The following is a 19189-nucleotide window of genomic DNA, read 5'->3' on the forward strand; positions in this document are numbered from 1 at the left end:
ACAGCCACAGGGGTAGAACTGTATTAACCATTTCAAAGCTAGTGCCAGTGTGACCAATCTAATACAGAGCTCACTGCACAACAAACCATTCAGGTCTGCATTGATCCCTCAGTACATTACGCTATTAATGGATGCCTCACTAACTGCAGTGGTCAGTTCTGTGCCCACCATACCATCCTCCTGCCAGAAACGTGACAAGTGCTGCCCACCCAGCTCCCCCGGCTTCCTCCTCCACAGCAGAGAGGAGGAGTCAGCGCCACAGCTGTGTGCTAGGCCCGTGCACCTCAGCCATTGTATGCCTGCACGGAATGGCCGCCCTCCTCGGCGGCTGAGGCCTACCTGAGGAAGAGGTGCTGCAGCAGAGGCATCCGGCGCTAGGGGGCGCCCACCGCGCGGGCAGCTGACATGGCCGCTCCGGGCTATACAGGTATCACTGCGTGCACTAGGCAGATTCGGCAGCGGGCGTGCCTGGCATGGACAGCACCGGTATTCTATTATTTCTATAGCACCACCTTAGTCTGTCTCCTAGTACACAGTGCCTGCACCTGACGGGCACAGACGTGGTGTATACAGCCATGTGCCTGCAGAGCTCGCAGGGCAGCCCAGTATCCCACTGTTACCATTACCAGTGCCCTTTGTGTTAGTAAAAGTGGGGCTGGGCCTTCATAGTTCATTGATGGCTGTTATTGGTATTACTCCAGCAGTGTGGGCACATTGGCCCTCTGCACCATGAGCGTGGTGCCATAAGATGTATTGTGGAGTGTCCCCACACCCGTCTAGTGTTTATAACGCGTTATCTGCTTATTAAAATAAGGCAGCACTTTTGAAACCATAAACACCATTGCTAGCTTAGATGGAACACCCCCTTAAAGCGGTTAAATGGATTATATTGACTGGGCAACCTGTGCCATTGCAGAAATGCCCCCGGCAGTCGGCTGCTATGGGCATGGGAAGGTAGCCATGCAGTTCTGGTGGAGCCGAGAAGTGTACCATTTCACCCATGCAAATGAAGGGCAGAAGCCGCCCTACTAGACCATATATCATGAGCTGTCACTGTGGGAAATCCTCTTTATTGCTGGGACTTTCCATCATGGATGTAGCTGCCAGTTCATTGCTAAATCCACGTGTCTCTTGTGGACAGTGCCGTGGATTTTACTGTGGATTTGCAATAGATTTATCCTATGTATAAGGGTACGGTTTCACTTGCGTATAGCTTCTGATGTGAGAGCATTGGAGGCGATCTGCTAATGACCCTCTACTGCAAGCGTCAGTCGAGGGTCATGCGACTGTGATGCGATCTTGCGATCATATCACAGCTGCAGAGAAGAGGGAGGGAGCACTTTTTCCCCATCTCCTCTGCTGTCTGTCTATGCGTATATCACACTGTGGTCGGATGACATGTGAGTGCAGTGCGATGTTTCACACGCTCCCATAGACTTGTATAGGGGCGTGTGAGCTGAGAATCGCTGCCAAACGCAGCATGCTGTGATTCATTTGTCATGTCAATATGGCATGAGAAATCAATCACAGATGGACACTACTCAATAGATTTGTCCTAGAGTGAGAGCAATCCGATGTTTTATCAGATTACACTTGTCCATGCAAAACGCAAGTGGAATCGAGGCCTAAGGGCGAAATCTGCAAAAGAAGAGAGAGTGCAGCATGCCCCAAATTCTGGGCTTGTTCTGTACCGAATACTATCGGTGACCTCCATCTGTGCTCACATTGGGAATATTGCCCTCGTAATATCTAATGAAGAGGATGGTGGTGTGTGTCCTGAGCCTACGCAGTCAGTGTGCTCCCAGTAGATTGAGGGGAACCTGTCAGCCGGCACTATGGGAAAGCCACAGGCGCTATGATTACATTTAGGCCGGAGTCACACTTGTGAGTGTCTCGCGTGTAACTCGTGCGAGCCTCTCATTGAATCACCCGGCACGGCTGCACACTCTCCGGACAGGAGCGTCTCAGCTGCATAGAGATACATGCAACTGACACTGACCTGCTCCTGTCAGCAGAGTGTGCGGCCGTGCCGGGTGATTCAATGAGAGGCTCACGCGAGGCACTCACAAGTGTGACTCCGGCCTTAAAGATCAAACGTGTTCAGTTTTTGCTCCTATTTTTCCCACTTCTCCCCTGAGTATGACTTTTTTTTTTTTTTTTTTTTTTAAATCTGGATTCCTCACATTGTCCTTGTAATGGGGTGCTGCTCCCAGGATTCTTTGGGGACGTGTCTTTAGCTCACTTTCTGTATTATGACACCACCTTTGTGAAGACCTTAACAATTACTTCTACGTAACAAGGCCCATATCTCTGGAAATGTATGGGGGTTTTATAAAAAAAAAATGGAATACTCAAAGGAGCAGCAGGAATAAAATACAATGGACGCTTGCGGCCTGGTGACCGGTCTTCTTTAAAAGGTTATTCTTAACATCAGTTATCCCCCATAAATAGGACAGGGTAAATGTGCTGATTGCTGGAGGTCCAACCCACGGGCGTAATTTATTATTTGGGGAATAACACTTTAATTTTGGCCACAATACAACTTTCTGACTTTTGACGTTGCACCAGCTCCGCCAACTGATATTCATCATACGTGGAGGAACATTTCTGGCGGTGCAGTACAGCAGTTATGAGATATGATGAATTCATTAGGAGATGCCCACTTCTTAATTAATTTGACACATTTTACTCTAGTGCTTCCGTCATTAGAGAGCTGGTATCATCAGAAAATGACCCATTGCTTAAAGACAAGCTGTCAGCAGGATTTTGCTATGTAAAATACAGACGTGGCCATGTTGGCGCTGTCAAACTGACTAACATGATACCTGTGGTGAAGAAATCCATTTTGGGGCTTTTGTGTAATCAGTGTTTGAAGTTTTGCTGTAATCATAGGTCATGCATTGTGTGGGTCTCATCTTAGTGCTCCAGCCCCCCCCTGTACTTGAGAGCACTGATCTGGCAGTAACCTGCCTCCTATTTTAAATGTGGCTCCAGGGCAGTAATTTCTGTGGTCTCCAAAAAAACCCATTACATCTCCAATAAAATGTCGCCATCAGCAGTACATGCGTGGTCACATCCACAAGTCATCACTCCGAGTTCTCAATCTGCGCATGCGGCGCCCACTGTGTGCAGGCGACCAGTGCTGGAGCATGCAGAAGAGGAGACGTATATTGCCGCTGCTCATAATAATTTGCCAGTGAAGACAACATTGGAAAAGCAGTATAAATATTATAAAAAAGAGCAGTTCAAACCCACTGTGTCATCAATCCACATAGATGTGACTGCGCATGCGCTGCAAATGCCGCCATTTTATTGGAGACCTAATACTGGGCACAATAATTACTGTAGCTACATAATATATATAATAGGAGGCAGGTCACTGACAGATCAGTTCCCTGTCATTCAAGAGCAGGAGGGAGCAGAGCACAGAAAGAAGACCCTGCCCAAAGGCCCACACCAATGCACAAACTATGATTACAGGAACACGTCAGTGATTACACACAATCTACAAAGTGATTTCTTCACACATGTATCATTTTAATCAGTATTGCATTGCCAGTATGGCCATCTCTACCTTACTTGGCAAAATCCTACTGACAGGTTCTCTATAAATCAGATGTTTGTGTTACATGTGTTTTTAATAAAATTTGGTCAATTCCCCCCCCAAAACACAAAATTAGGTATCCTGCCATTCTGACCCTGGCCACTAGAGTTACTTTTGACTCGTACTTAGGCTGGACTCACACGAGCGTATGGCATCCGATGCGACATGCTAATGACTCCCGACTCAGGCTCTGCTGCGAGCGTGAGCCGAGTGTCATGCGACTATAACCCGATCTTGCGATAAGGTCACAGCTGTGAAGCTGAGGGCGGGCGCTGCGGAGGAGAGGGAGGGGTTAATCCCCCCCATCTCCTCCATTGTCAGCCTGTGCGTATATCGCACTGCACTGGGATAACATCCGAGTGCAGTCCGATGTATCTGTCGCACCCATTCACTTGATTGGGTGCGAGGGATACGGCTGTAGCAGAAAATCGCAGCATGCTACCGCTTTTATCACATCCAGAATCTGAATGCGATAAAAGCTGCCCAACTGCTCGCCCTCATTCACTAACATTGGTCAGAGTGCATTGCGAGATTTTCTCGCATTGCACTCATCCAATTTTCACGCTCGTGTGAGCGTACCCTTAATGTCGTTTCAGGAACAACATGGCTTCATATTATTAGAGGCAGAATTACAATGACAGGTTACACTTCTATTCGCAGCTGATAACACAGGATCCTTCCATTACAGTAGAAGATGACACGGCCTACCCTCCTCCTTCCTTCAAAATGACCTTTGCACCAGCTTATTTAAATGCATAAATACCAAAAATAAATGTAGGCTCAGGATCTGACTATAGTGACTATTTACTTTTATTTTACCATGTGCCTAAGAACTAATAGGTAGGTAGTTGCTAACTGCCTGCCTGTTGTGCCCGCCACTGATCTTTGCTAGTACAGAGCAGTCCCAGGCCGCTGATAGCGGCGATTCAATGGCTTTTGCTGACATCACATCGACAGAGCGGTGGCCTGGTTTCTGCTCTGCTCTGTTGACTGAGCGCAGACTGCCGACAACAATTACCTGCCTGTTAGTTTTTAGGCCCATACTAAAAAAAAAAGTTCTGAATAGTATTCATTTATTTTACTCATTTATATTGCGCTATTAATTCCACAGCGCTTTACCGACATGATCATCACTGTCCCCATTGGGGCTCACAATCTAATTTCCTATCAGTATGTCTTTGGAATGTGGGAGGAAAACCAGAATACCCAGCAGAAACCCATGCAAACACGGGGAGACATAACATTATAATCTCACATGCTTTGCCCCTGAATAATAATTGCTCCTCATTGTTCTCTTTGCACAAAATATGACCACAACACTGTCTCTTATGATACATTGCCACCACACTGTGCTCCCTTTATAAATTATAACCACCATAGCCCATCCTTATGAACTATAACTGCCACGCTGTCCTTCCTTACGAACTAAGGCCTTAACCCTGTCTTCCTTCATGCTGTCCCCATCTTCAGTGACCTCCCCCAGACTGATACCACTCCATACTGCGCCCCCATGCTCCCACCTCTCCATATTGTACTCAACTGCTCTCAACTCTCCATAATGCACCCTACTCAATACTATCCCACCATGCTCCCACCACTCCACACTGTGTACCCCCTCAGTGCCACAATACCATATTGTCCCTTCCACTTTGCCTACTACTCCCCTACGCTCACACCTCCCCATACTTCCCCATCTTCTTAAAGTCTCCCCTCATGTTCCCTGTCCATAATGTCCCCCACACTGTCCCTCACTATACTGAACCCCTACTTTCATAATTTTTACCTATTACCTTATAATGTGCCCTCATACCAACCAACCCCTTCCATCTACAATAATAATCAGGACATTTTATCAATGGCACTTCCATGGAGAGATTACGCTTTCAACATCCCTGCTGTCTCAGATGACAACAGCGGTGTGATGAGGTCAGCAGTGTAATGTCCTCATCATGTCACTGCACATCAGTGCGTGGAGCTGACAAGTGCTCCTCTGCCCCTATCCTGGTGTTCAGATGTATGTGCGTCTATGAGAAGCGAAAACAATTGAACACAGGAAGAACATAACTGGTGTTTCCTGTTTCTCCGCTGGCCACAACAAATCCTTTGGTAAGCCATGTTGTGCAAGCCTGTCATAGAAGATAATGGACTGTCACTTGACACCTGCAGTCTGTCTTCGCTAAAGTCTTGATCTGAGTTTTCACTCTGGATGATGAGCTCAGGAGGCTGGGGGAGGGGTGTAGAGAAGATGTTTATTCCAGAGCAGGTTTAGAAATCGGCAACCCCACTGTTTTAAGTTTATGTGGCCTGAAACCTAATTTCATCTTCTTGGATGACAATGCTCCAGGTCATCGAGGTCATATCATTAGGGAATGGCAGCTGGGGGATGAGATGCCTCAAATGGAGTGACCTGCACTTTTTCCAGACCTTAATCCCATAGAAAACCTATAGGTTCATCTGAGTCGCTGTGTAGAGGCTCGTAACTCTGTACCCCTTAATCTCAATGACCTGAGGGCTGCCCTTCAAGTATAGCAGGAAGCTATGCCTCAGCAGACAATAAGGCTAAGTTCACACACTGCGTCTTTTTGACGCTGCGTTTTTGTGCGTTTTTTTCCCCGCAAAAAAAGCGGCAAAAACGCATGCTTTTTTACCTCGTTTGGGTGCGTTTTTTGCTGCGTTTTGCTGCGTTTTTGCTCACTGCGTTTTTGTGTTTTTTTTTTTTATCAGTGAACATTGCCATTAAAGATTGTTGAAAAAAAAAAAGAAAAATGGTCTGATGTCATTTCCTTCTTCAATATGTTCTTCATTCTCCACTAGTGTATGCAGGAGAGCAGACAGCTGCAGAACTACAAGGCTCAGCATGCTCCATCCAGGACTGTATGCTGGAGGGAGAGGCAGGGGGAGCAGAACTACAAGGCTCAGCATACTCCATCCAATAGTGTATACAGGAGAGCAGACAGCTGCTGCCGAACTACAAGGCTCAGTATCCTCCTTCCAGGACTGTATGCAGGATTTCTTTGTCCCCCAAACAAAAAACATGACGTTGGCTTCGCCATATTTTTGTATGCTAGCCGGGTGCAGCAGGCAGGTACGGGCTGCCCTCAACCCCCAGCTGACTATTTGTACCCGGCTGGGAACCAAAAATATAGGGAAGCCCTTTTTTTTTTAATTATTTCATGAATTTCATGAAATAATTAAAAAAAAAAATGACGTGGGCTTCGCCCAATTTTTGTGTCCAGCCAGGTACAACTAGGCAGCTGGGGATTGGAATCCACAATGCAGGGTGCCTAAGCTTTCTGGGCATCCCCGCTGCGAATTGCAGTCCGCAGCCACCCCAGAAAATGGCGCTTTCATAGAAGCGCCATCTTCTGGTGCTGTATCCAACTCTTCCAGCTGCCCTGATGCCGGGTGGCTCGTTGGGTAATAATGGGGTTAGGGCTAGCTGTGTATTATCAGCTGGCCCTAAGCCCGAAATTCATGGTGTCACGCCAATATTAGACATGGCCACCATGAATTTCTAGTAAAGATAAAAAAAAGCACAACACAGAAAAATATTTTTATTAGAAATAAAACACAACACAATTAGTGACTCTATATTGAAATAAAGAACCCCCCTCCGCAGTAATCCTGAGTCAAGGGTCCCGCGCCGTCCAATCCAGATCCAATATCATCTGATCGGTTTGCTGGAAGGCAGAGCGATCAGATGATGTGTCAGGTTCAAGGCCTTAATCACATAACACAGCAGGTGATTGTATAAACGGGAGTAAATAGCTGGATCCAAGAGGAGCAAACAATGGTCTGAACACAAACAAGACCTAAAACATAACTTTTAATAAGTACCAATTAAAAGAGCTAGCGCTCAAAGAATGATTAAAACCAGTGAAGCGATGATATAACTCATGCTCTGCAAGAGGGCATCAGATATAGCCCAAGTCAAACCACCATACATAGGTCCTTATCACAGTGGTATCATATAAACCAGGAAAAATCCAGGAACACCCCGATAGGTGCCTAGAGGATGTTTGACAAAAATAAAACACACTCACACCCACAACCCCTTAATGTAGTACTCCAACTTAGAGGGAAGAAGGAGGGGGGGGAATGAGAGTGTGCTACAAATGCTGGCAAAATGCTGGCAATACAGATCAGATTAACATGGCATAGTTAAATCCCATATAAGAGGGAACCAAATGCTGATCATGCACAAAGGATCAGGGTATAAAACGTAATACGTCCTATGATGGAACAATCTTACCCCGTCCTGTAGAGAAAAGGGCGACTAGAAGTACATCATGGCTCATGGGGAAGCTGTCAACCAGCTATTTTAGATCCCTCAGAAATGCCATGAAGAAATCACCTCCATATTGTTGAGAAACACTCACTCCCAACGCGTTTCATGGGGAACAATCATCAGGGGAGTTCAGGTGAAGATTACTGGGTACTGTCCATTCATCACTTATCTTGCAGTATTGTCATGCCCAGTGACACACAAGTATCCACATGTCAAGGTACAAATTCAAAAGGTGCCGCGCTTGAATTTGTACCTTGATATGTGGATACTTGTGTGTCACTGGGCATGACAATACTGCAAGATAAGTGATGAATGGACAGTACCCAGTAATCTTCACCTGAACTCCTGAAATTTCTGAGGGATCTAAAATAGCTGGTTGACAGCTTCCCCATGAGCCATGATGTACTTCTAGTCGCCCTTTTCTCTACAGGACGGGGTAAGATTGTTCCATCACAGGACGTATTACGTTTTATACCCTGATCCTTTGTGCATGATCAGCATTTGGTTCCCTCTTATATGGGATTTAACTATGCCATGTTAATCTGATCTGTATTGCCAGCATTTGTAGCACACTCTCATTCCCCCCCCCCCCTCCTTCTTCCCTCTAAGTTGGAGTACTACATTAAGGGGTTGTGGGTGTGAGTGTGTTTTATTTTTGTCAAACATCCTCTAGGCACCTATCGGGGTGTTCCTGGATTTTTCCTGGTTTATATGATACCACTGTGATAAGGACCTATGTATGGTGGTTTGACTTGGGCTATATCTGATGCCCTCTTGCAGAGCATGAGTTATATCATCGCTTCACTGGTTTTAATCATTCTTTGAGCGCTAGCTCTTTTAATTGGTACTTATTAAAAGTTATGTTTTAGGTCTTGTTTGTGTTCAGACCATTGTTTGCTCCTCTTGGATCCAGCTATTTACTCTTGTGGATACTGTGGGTCCCCCTGGTATTTTGCTAATTGGATTGTATAAACGGCTTTTATACAATCAGCTGATGCATCAGTGCAAAAAAAAACTACACACGTCTGTGCAGCGTCGGACTGGCTACCGGAGGAATCTCCAGTAATGCCAGGCCTGGATTCAGGTACCTGCACTGCACTCCGGAGCTCTCACCTGAGCTCCGGCGTGCAGCCTGTGCTTTACAGCGCCGAGTTACTAATTCCCAGGCACTTGCGGTTCAGTTCATGACAGCTGCAGACAGGCCGGGCTAATCTCCGGTGCTCTCACCTGAACTCCGGAGATCACCCCGGCCTGTCTGCAGCTGTCATGAACTGACTGCAAGCGCCGGGGAATCTGTCACTCGGCGTTCGCTCGCTGTACAGTCTAGGCTGATCAATGCAAAAAAAACCAAACAACTACACACGTCCGTGCTGACTCCTGGGTGACCGCTGCAGGAGCTGCCGGTAATCAGTGATGAAGTCTCCTGACGGCATCAGCTGATAGCCGGTCGGGCGGTAAAATCCGGCGTCACCGCGAGACTTACGATCAGCTGATGCGTCAGGTGACCGCATCAGGTGATCACCGCCAGGTCCTGCAGGTATCGTACGTGCCTGGGAGCCGGCACACAGCCGGAGCCGGGGTGGCGGTACCGGGAAGAGGAGCTGGGAGCGGACATGGCACCGGGAGTCTGCAGACAGGTGAGTATGACATTTTTCTACTCTTCACTTTTGATTTAGCAGCCGCTTCCATCTCCTGCAGGGGAGCAGACATGGCAGCGGGCGGGAAATGGAAGCAGCGGTGGCAGTACCAGGAGGATTCACGCTTCTGTGTTTACTGACAGAAGGAATCCTCTTCCTGTACATGTCACTTTACTACCCACCCCCTGCGTTTATAGCTGCGTTTTTAGTCATAGAAACGCACTAAAATGCAGCTATATTTGCAGTTTGCGATTTTCATTGTGTTTTTGAATATCTCATTGAACTCAATGGGTGGAAAACGCAGTGAAAAACACAAAAATAATTGGCATGCTGCGTTTTTGTGGTGCCCACAAAAACGCAGCTAAAAAAAACGCTGTGTGCAGACAGCAAAAATGAAAACTCATAGACTTTACTGGGGAAGAAAATTCATGCAGTTTTCTGAGCAAAAACGCACCCGAAAAACGCCGTGAAAAACGCACTGTGTGAACTTACCCTAACTCTACTTGTGACCAGCATGAGGCGCTCTTGTCAAGCTATAATTGATTCTCAAGGCCAGATGAAAAATTGAGACCTTCACATTTTATGGAGGGGTATACTCACCGCTGTTATTGGTTTTTGTTTTAATACATTTTTTGAGATGAGGAAATCACCATTATATGCTTGTACTTAAATGCCTTACTTTCATGATAAAAGATCACTGTGGCGTGAACTTTTTCACCCGAAAGCCAAATATCCCTAACTTTTTGTAGAGTAGTGCATTTCAGGCAGTCAGATACAAAATTAATGCCACAGTGGTGAGCATATAGAGCCATCATTACACATAATCAGAGCTCTTCAGAGTCCTGTTCTTGGACATTTATTTTAAATTTATCACATTGAAGTCATCTTTGTATATTTTTTGTTTTTCTTCTAGAGAAATATGGTGGTAAAAGAACATGCGCAGATGATCTAAACTATCCCAAATAAGCTGGGCCATGCTCACCCAAGGATATAATATGGATGTTGGAATATCTGCAAAAAAATGTGGTGCACCTTGTACAGGTTCCAGATATGTTTTGTGCTCATCTTCTTGTTGGTGGTGCTGGTACTGGTTAGTAACATCCATCTGGTGGAGGTAAGAGCTCATGCAGGATTTTCCCTTTTGCGTTGGCTTTACAACTAATGGTTCGTCTGTTAGAAATCTTATTTTCCATTACTCTAATGGGCAACTCTGGGCAATATTAGATAGTGTCCTGATTCAAGAACTTCATATGTTTTCCAGAAAATAGAAATTGGCTCTAGAGTTTCCTGTGTGGTGGCTTTCCAAAGGAATTAAATGGAAGCTTTCAGCTGATTCATACTGCCCGATCTACAGACAGCATGAATCGTGGATCGGCTATTCAATCACAAATATATCTCTATTTTGCTTCACAGTGTTTCAGAGAAAAACATAGTAGAAAGTGTGCCTGGGGGTGAGGTAACTAGTCCAAGAGGCAGGTCCCTGATAACTTTTACCAGCTAGCTCAGCTAAACTGCAAGGTATCCAAGAGCAGGCGGGATAAAGCCAGCAAGGACCTGCTGCAATGTTGGTGGGTGTAGACCAATGCACCATGGGCTGGGCTTACCCTGAAGGGGTGTAACTAAGGGACTAATGGGTTTTCACTAGAGCCTATGATGGTGAGGATAGTCTGGGCTGCAGGTAGTCGCCAGGTAGGACTCGCAGGGCAGTCTCCTGAACTGAAGCAGCTGACAAACGGGTCAAGGCAGGTGTTCGACATACAGAGGGAACAGGCATAGATGTAGTCAGACAGTCAGAGACCAGGGTAGGCAGGACAGGTTCAGTATTTATATCTGACGTCCGGAGTAGAGAGGTCAGGATAAATGAGAAGGCAAGCTGAGTCAGGAAAAGGGGGAGACAACACTAGAAGCACCTTGCAGGAAACTTGACAGAGAGCTGAAAAAGAACCTAGATCAGACGAGGAGTGGTGGATGGAGCTGCCTAATGAAGTCCCAGCTGCTTGGGGATTGGCTAGGGAACCTAAACTCTGCCTGGCATAGTGGGGTTAAATTCTTGCAGAGTCTGTCGGCGCCTCCATATTGCCAGGTGGGAATTTATCAGCAGCAGCCAAAGGATGTAGCAGAGTTGGAAACATTACAGGAGACTGCTCAGAGAGACAAAGAGGCTAGGAGGAGCAGAGCAGTGACTGCAGTATGGCGGTGCTTACCACAAGTGTGATTCACCAGTGCACTTTGGCGGTTTTGTAAGGTTTAATATAGGCCTGTCCAAATTAATGTAGACCCATAGAGACACCACACCATAGACGCCTCTTATAAAATAATAATCTTTATTAAATCAATAAATTAGATAAAATCTTTGATCATGTAGACAAAAACACATGGACACTAAAAAAACAAACTTGTGTAAGTGCAGGTGAACACACACTAACCTTCAAAAGTGATAGTTAAGGAAATTAGGTCCAGGCCCGATCTTAACTTTGGTCAGCCAGGTTGGGGCAGAGCCTAACTAAATGCATCCTATCTCCCCCTTCCTGACAAAGGAGGGTACCATTAATTTTTTTGGATACTCCCCGTTCCACGGCGGCAACCTATGCATAGAGTTCTATACTTGCTGCCAAATGTTTCTCTCGTAAATACTGACTCATGCCTATTTTACTTGAGTGTAATATTGGCTAGTATTTACACCAATGTTAAAACTGGGTCTTCAACCTTATTGTGCTTTTAATTCCCCAAACTGATAGTAATTAAAATAATTAAACCTTAGGTTAGGTGTGGACAAGCAGTCATTTTATTCTAAGGGAAACTAGCCTTATGCCAGAGTCACACTTGCAAGTGCCTCGCGTGTGTCTCTCATTGAATCATCCGGCATGGACTCACATTCTGACAGGAGAGGGTCTGTTGCATGTATCTCTATGCAGCTCAGAGACTCCTGTCCGGAGAGTGTGCAGCCGTGACGGGTGATGCGATGCGAGACTCGCGCGAGTTACAAGTGAGGTACTCGCAAGTGTGACTCTGGCCTTAAAGGGAGTCTGTCAGCATAGAACTGATAGAATAAACTAAGCACACAGCATTTTAGGTGATATAGACCCTATATAACTTGCACTTTTATTGCTCTAATTGCTGCCTTCTTTGTGCAGAAACTGAAGTTTAATCTAATATGCTAATTAGGCTGCTTGCTGCACCCTTGTTGTGGTCAAGAGACTCCGCCCACTGATTTTGCATTCCCCGCCTTCCTCTCTGGCTTCCCAGGACCAAGCACTGTCTATAGAGAAAGCTCAGGCAAGCCAACACTGTCAGTCACTAGAGAGGAGGCAGGTCATGTAAAGCCATAGGGGAAATCGTTCAGTGAGCCTCTCAGCCACACAATGGAGGCATCAATCAGCTTAGTTAACATATTTCATCGATCTTTGGTTGCTGCAGAATTGAGACAGTTATTGGAACAGTAAAAGTGGCATTTTTGTGTGGGCTATAGTCCCACACAATGTTTAGTTTATTACTGTCAATTTGGGTTAACAGACTCCCTTTAAAGCGAGATATTAGATTGTATATTGTTGTTTGTCTTAAATGGGTTCTCTAGAAAAAGAAAATAATAAATACCTAAAGGAAATGTTAATATGAATGAATACATTTCTAAATATATTTTATTAGCAAATCACAATAGTTTTGTCTAGAGTTAGACATATTCTAGAAGTAAAATGCCCGCCGTCGATACTCTGACAGAAATTTATCGTAGAATGCTTGGACAGATGCTTGTGAGCATGTGTCGTACAAATTCAAACTTCATATGTTTGGGGATGTTGATATTCTGAACTAATACTGGATATATCAGGTGTGCTGAAGTAAGAAGAAGCTGCTCACACTGCTGTCCATCATGTCTTTTCAATCTAATATTCGATATACCAAAGATGATGAGGTAAAAAGAATCTGCTGTCCACCCTGTCTTTCTCATCTAATACTGGTGATAGCAGGTGTTCTGAGGTAAGAAGAAACTGCTCACACTGCTGTCTACCCTATCTTTCTGATCTAATACTGGAGATACCAGGAGTGCTGGGGTAAGAAGAAGCTGCTCACGCTGCTGTTCACCATGTCTTTCCAATCTAATATTGGATATATCAAAGATGATGAGGTAAAAAGAGTCTGCTGTTCACCCTGTCTTTCTCATCTAATACTGGTGATACCAGGAGTGCTGAGGTAAGAAGAGGCTGCTCACACTGCTGTTCACCCTGTTTTCTTTTTCGCTCCTAATTGGGAGACCCAGACAGTGGGTGTATAGCTACTGCCCTCTGGAGGCCGCACAAAGAACTACACTTAAAAGTGTAAGGCCCCTCCCCTTCTGGCTATACACCCTCCCGTAGGAGTACAGATTCCTCAGTTTTAGCTTTGTGCGCAAGGAGGTCAGACACGCACGCATAGCTCCATTGTTTTTAGTCAGCAGCAGCTGCTGACTATGTCGGATGGAAGAAAAGAGGACACATATAGTGTCCCCAGCATGCTCCCTTCTCACCCCACTGTATGTCGGAGGTGTTTGTAAGGTTGAGGTACCCATTGCGGGTACGGCGGCAGGAGCCCACATGCTGATTCCTTCCCCATCCCTTTTTACAGGGCTCTGGGTGAAGTGGGATTTACCGGTCTCCAGGCACTGAGACCGTGCTCCATCTACAGCCCCTGGAGAAGATGCTGGATGGAGCGGAGTACATCAGGGACATGGCCCTGCTTCCTCAAGGTACTCTGTGTCCCCGTGCATTTGGCGCTCACACCGCAGCATGCTGGGTGTTGTAGTGCGCCGGGGGACATCAGCGCTACGGCGCTTGTGCCATGGCCTCATTCAGCTTCGCTGAAGCAGGCACACTTCTAGGAATCGGTCGCGCCGGCCGCTGGGACTGCGGCGCGGCTGGCACTTGTGGTGCGCCGGGGACTTCAGCGCGGCCCGCGCTTTTACGGCGGCCGCGCTGATAACTCGAGTCCCCGGCTTTTGCGGCCTGCTTCCGTTCGTTCCCGCCCCCGGACCTGCCAGTCAGGAGAGGGGCGGGACGCTGGCCACGTCTAGGAATCGGTCATGCCGGCCGCTGGGACTGCGGCGCGGCTGGCACTTGTGGTGCGCCGGGGACTTCAGCGCGGCCCGCGCTTTTACGGCGGCCGTGCTGATAACTCGAGTCCCCGGCTTTTGCGGCCTGCTTCCGTTCGTTCCCGCCCCCAGACCTGCCAGTCAGGAGAGGGGCGGGACGCTGGCCAGTGCATCAGCGCTGAGGGCTGGAGTCGTTTTTACATACTCCAGCCCTCACAATCGGCACAGAGGGGACACTGTTTCCCGCACTTTTGTTTGGGAACTCCCACGGACCGCCCCTCTCCACAGACGCCGGCAGCCATTCCTGCTGACACGCTGAGCTGCAGAGGGGAGCCGGGGAGACCCAGACAAGGAATCTGCAGCCTCTTACCCGCTATTCAGCGGGCGGTAAGCAGCCCTCAGGGCTCACCCCCTCTTGTGCCAGTATTATTCTTAGTATTTTGTTTCTACAAATACTTTGTATTGCATAGCGCTGGTCGCCCTTTGGCTATAGACTCTCTCACATTGCAGAGAGCCAGCAGCATGTCGTCCGTAAAACGCAAGGGTGCCAAGGCACAGACATTATATGCTTCCTGCACCGCTTGTGGGACTTTTCTACCGGCAGGCTCCACGGACCCCCATTGTGTGCAGTGCTCGGCCTGCGGCGCTTGCACAGTCGGGACCTCTGCTGGACGTGTCCCAGGGTGTACCACCTGTGAATGCTGTCCAGGTGACAGGAACTGAGTTTGCAGCTTTTGCTGACAGAATGTCTCTCACTATGTCACAAATTCTTGACACATTGCGAGCTAGGCCTGTACTTCAGGCCACGGACACTGTGCAATCATTGCCCCCTGGTCCCCCTCAGCTCCAAGCTCCGGGACGGGCATATACACCTCAGGGTGAAGACTCTGACTCGGACGATGGCCCCGGGCAGCCTAAGCGGGCTCGCTATGACGGGCCTTCACATTCATCTCAATGGTCAGGATCCCAGCGAGATGAATCTATGGGTGATGAGGCGGACGTAACTGATCAGGATTCTGATCCTGGGACCGCTCTCAATCTAAATACACCAGATGGTGACGCCATAGTTAATGATCTTATATTTAACATCAATAAGATGTTAAATATTTCCCCACCAGCTCCTCTTGTGGAGGAGTCAGCTTCGCAGCACGAGAGAATCCATTTCAGATACCCTAAGCGTACTTTAAGCACTTTTCTGGACCACGCTGACTTTAGAGACGCAATCCAGAAACCCCACGCTTATCCTGAAAGGCGTTTTCCTAAACGGCTTAAAGATACACGCTATCCTTTTCCCCCTGAGGTGGTCAAGGGTTGGACCCAGTGTCCAAAAGTGGATCCTCCAATTTCCAGGCTTGCAGCTAGATCCTTGGTTGCAGTTGAAGATGGAGCGGCACTTAAAGATGCCACTGACAGGCAGATGGAGCTCTGGCTGAAATCCATCTATGAAGCGATTGGAGCGTCATTAGCGCCTTCTTTTGCGGCCGTATGGGCACTCCAAGCTATCTCAGCCGGGCTTGCGCGAGTTGACTCCGTCACACGTGCATGTGCCCCGCAGGTAGCACCATTGACCTCGCAAATGGCGGCATTCGCGTCGTACGCGATTAATGCTGTTCTTGACGCTACAAGCCGCACGGCAGTGGCGTCAGCCAACTCCGTTGTTTTGCGTAGGGCCCTGTGGTTGAGACATTGGAAAGCAGATTCTCATTCCAAGAAGTGCTTAACCAATTTGCCTTTTTCTCGTGACCGATTGTTTGGAGAGCGTTTGGATGAAATCATCAAACACTCCAAGGGTAAGGACTCATCCTTACCGCAACACAGACAAAACAGACCCCAACAGAGGAAGGGTCAGTCTGGTTATCGGTCCTTTCGAGGACCGGGCAGGTCCCAATTCGCCTCGTCAAAAAAGACTCAAAAAGACCAGAGACGCTCAGATTCTTGGAGGTCTCAGTCACGCCCAAAAAGGACAGCCGGAGGAACCGTTGCCAAGACGGCGTCCTCCTGACTTGCGGTCTCCGATTCCCACACCCGCGGTCGGTGGGAGGCTTTCCCACTTTGGCGACATCTGGCTGTCACACGTCAAAGACCGTTGGGTGAGGGATATTCTGTCTCACGGGTACAGGATAGAGTTCAGTTCTCGTCCGCCAACTCGTTTCTTCAGAACTTCTCCACCACCAGACCGAGCCGATGCTCTGTTGCAGGCGGTGGCCGCTCTAAAGGCGGAAGGAGTGGTGACCTCCGTCCCGCTTCAGGAACAAGGTCACGGTTTTTACTCCAATCTGTTTGTGGTCCCAAAAAAGGACGGATCGTATCGGCCCGTCCTGGATCTAAAGTTGCTCAACAGACACGTAAAAGTCAGGAGGTTCCGGATGGAATCCCTACGCTCCGTCATAGCCTCAATGTCTCAAGGAGATTTTCTAGCATCAATAGATATCAAGGATGCGTATCTCCACGTGCCGATCGCACCAGAGCATCAGCGTTTCCTACGCTTCGTCATACACGACGAACACCTACAGTTCGTAGCGTTACCTTTCGGTCTGGCAACAGCCCCCCGGGTCTTCACCAAGGTCATGGCAGCAGTAGTAGCTGTTCTGCACTCGCAGGGTCACTCGGTCATCCCGTATCTAGACGACCTGCTTATAAAGGCACCCTCTCAAGAGGCATGCCAACACAGTCTGAAGGTGGCACTAGACACTCTCCAGAGTTTCGGGTGGATTATCAACTTTCCAAAGTCTCATCTAACCCCGACCCAATCTCTGACTTATCTTGGCATGGAGTTTCATACTCTCTCAGCGATAGTGAAGCTTCCACTGGACAAGCAGTGCTCGCTACGGACTGGAGTGCAATCTCTCCTTCAGAGCCAGTCGCACTCACTGAGGCGCCTCATGCATTTCCTAGGAAAGATGGTAGCAGCAATGGAGGCAGTCCCCTTCGCGCAGTTTCATCTGCGCCCTCTACAATGGGACATTCTACGCCAATGGGACGGGAAATCGACGTCCCTCGACAGGACTGTCTCCCTCTCTCAGACTGCCAAGGACTCTCTGCGTTGGTGGCTTCTCCCCACCTCATTGTCACAGGGAAAGTCGTTCCTTCCCCCGTCCTGGGCAGTGGTCACGACGGATGCGAGCCTATCAGGGTGGGGAGCGGTGTATCTCCACCACAGGGCTCAGGGGATGTGGACTCTGGAAGAGTCCACCCTGCAGATCAATGTTCTGGAAATCAGAGCAATCTATCTTGCCCTGCGAGCCTTCCAACAATGGCTGGAAGGCAAGCAGATTCGGATTCAGTCGGACAATTCTACGGCGGTGGCGTACATCAACCACCAAGGGGGAACACGCAGTCGCCAAGCGTTTCAAGAAGTCCAACGGATTTTGACGTGGGTGGAAAGCAGAGCGTCCACCATATCCGCAGTTCACATCCCAGGCGTGGAAAACTGGGAAGCAGACTTTCTCAGTCGCCAGGGCATGGACGCAGGAGAATGGTCCCTTCACCCGGACGTGTTTCAGCAGATCTGTTGCCGCTGGGGGACGCCGGACGTCGATCTGATGGCGTCACGGCACAACAACAAGGTCCCAGTTTTCATGGCACGGTCTCACGATCACCGAGCACTGGCGGCAGACGCCTTGGTTCAGGATTGGTCGCAATTCCGACTCCCCTATGTGTTCCCACCTCTAGCATTGTTACCCAGAGTTCTCCGGAAAATCAGGTCCGACTGCCATCGAGCCATACTCGTCGCTCCAGATTGGCCAAGAAGGTCGTGGTACCCGGATCTGTGGCATCTCACGGTAGGCCAACCGTGGACACTTCCAGACCGTCCAGATTTGCTGTCTCAAGGGCCGTTTTTCCATCTGAATTCTGCGGCCCTGAACCTGACTGTGTGGCCATTGAGTCCTGGATCCTAGCGGCCTCAGGTTTATCCCATAAAGTTGTTGCCACAATGAGACAGGCTAGAAAACCATCCTCAGCTAAGATCTATCACAGAACGTGGAAGATTTTCTTAGCGTGGTGCTTGGCTCAAGGGTTTTCTCCCTGGCCATTTGCATTGCCAATTTTTCTTTCCTTCCTGCAGTCTGGGTTGGAAAAAGGTTTGTCGCTTAGCTCTCTTAAGGGTCAAGTCTCCGCGCTATCCGTATTCTTTCAGAAGCGCTTGGCACAGCTTTCTAAAGTACGCACGTTTCTCCAAGGAGTTTGTCATATCGTTCCTCCTTACAGACGGCCATTGGAACCCTGGGATCTGAACAAGGTTCTCATTGCTCTCCAGAAGCCGCCTTTCGAGCCTTTGAAAGAGGTTCCCCTTTCTCGGCTTTCACAAAAGGTAGTTTTTCTTGTGGCGGTCACGTCTCTTCGAAGAGTGTCCGAGCTAGCGGCGTTATCTTGCAAATCTCCCTTCCTGGTGTTTCACCAAGACAAGGTAGTACTGCGTCCAATTCCAGAGTTTTCTCCCAAGGTGGTTTCTTCCTTTCATCTCAATCAGGATATCACTTTACCATCTTTGTGTCCGCATCCAGTTCACCAATTTGAAAAGGGTTTACATCTGTTGGACCTGGTGAGAGCACTCAGGATTTACATTTCTCGCACGGCGGCTCTACGCCGTTCTGATG

At 48.1% G+C, this 19189-nt stretch overlaps 1 protein-coding gene across 1 annotated transcript in view; it reads left to right on the forward strand.

Annotated features, from left to right (window-relative positions):
- Positions 1-203: 203 nt before the first annotated feature.
- The window catches only part of NXPE3 (neurexophilin and PC-esterase domain family member 3), a 41621-nt gene continuing 22635 nt past the window's right edge, over positions 204-19189 (forward strand). The window contains exons 1-2 of the mRNA XM_075336565.1: positions 204-427; positions 10443-10643. Of these exons, the coding sequence (XP_075192680.1) occupies positions 10551-10643 (93 nt within the window). The 5' untranslated portion in view covers positions 204-427; positions 10443-10550. The remainder of the gene's footprint in view (positions 428-10442; positions 10644-19189) is intronic.

This window comes from Anomaloglossus baeobatrachus, chromosome 2 (assembly GCF_048569485.1).
Source record: "Anomaloglossus baeobatrachus isolate aAnoBae1 chromosome 2, aAnoBae1.hap1, whole genome shotgun sequence".
NCBI lineage: Eukaryota > Metazoa > Chordata > Amphibia > Anura > Aromobatidae > Anomaloglossus > Anomaloglossus baeobatrachus.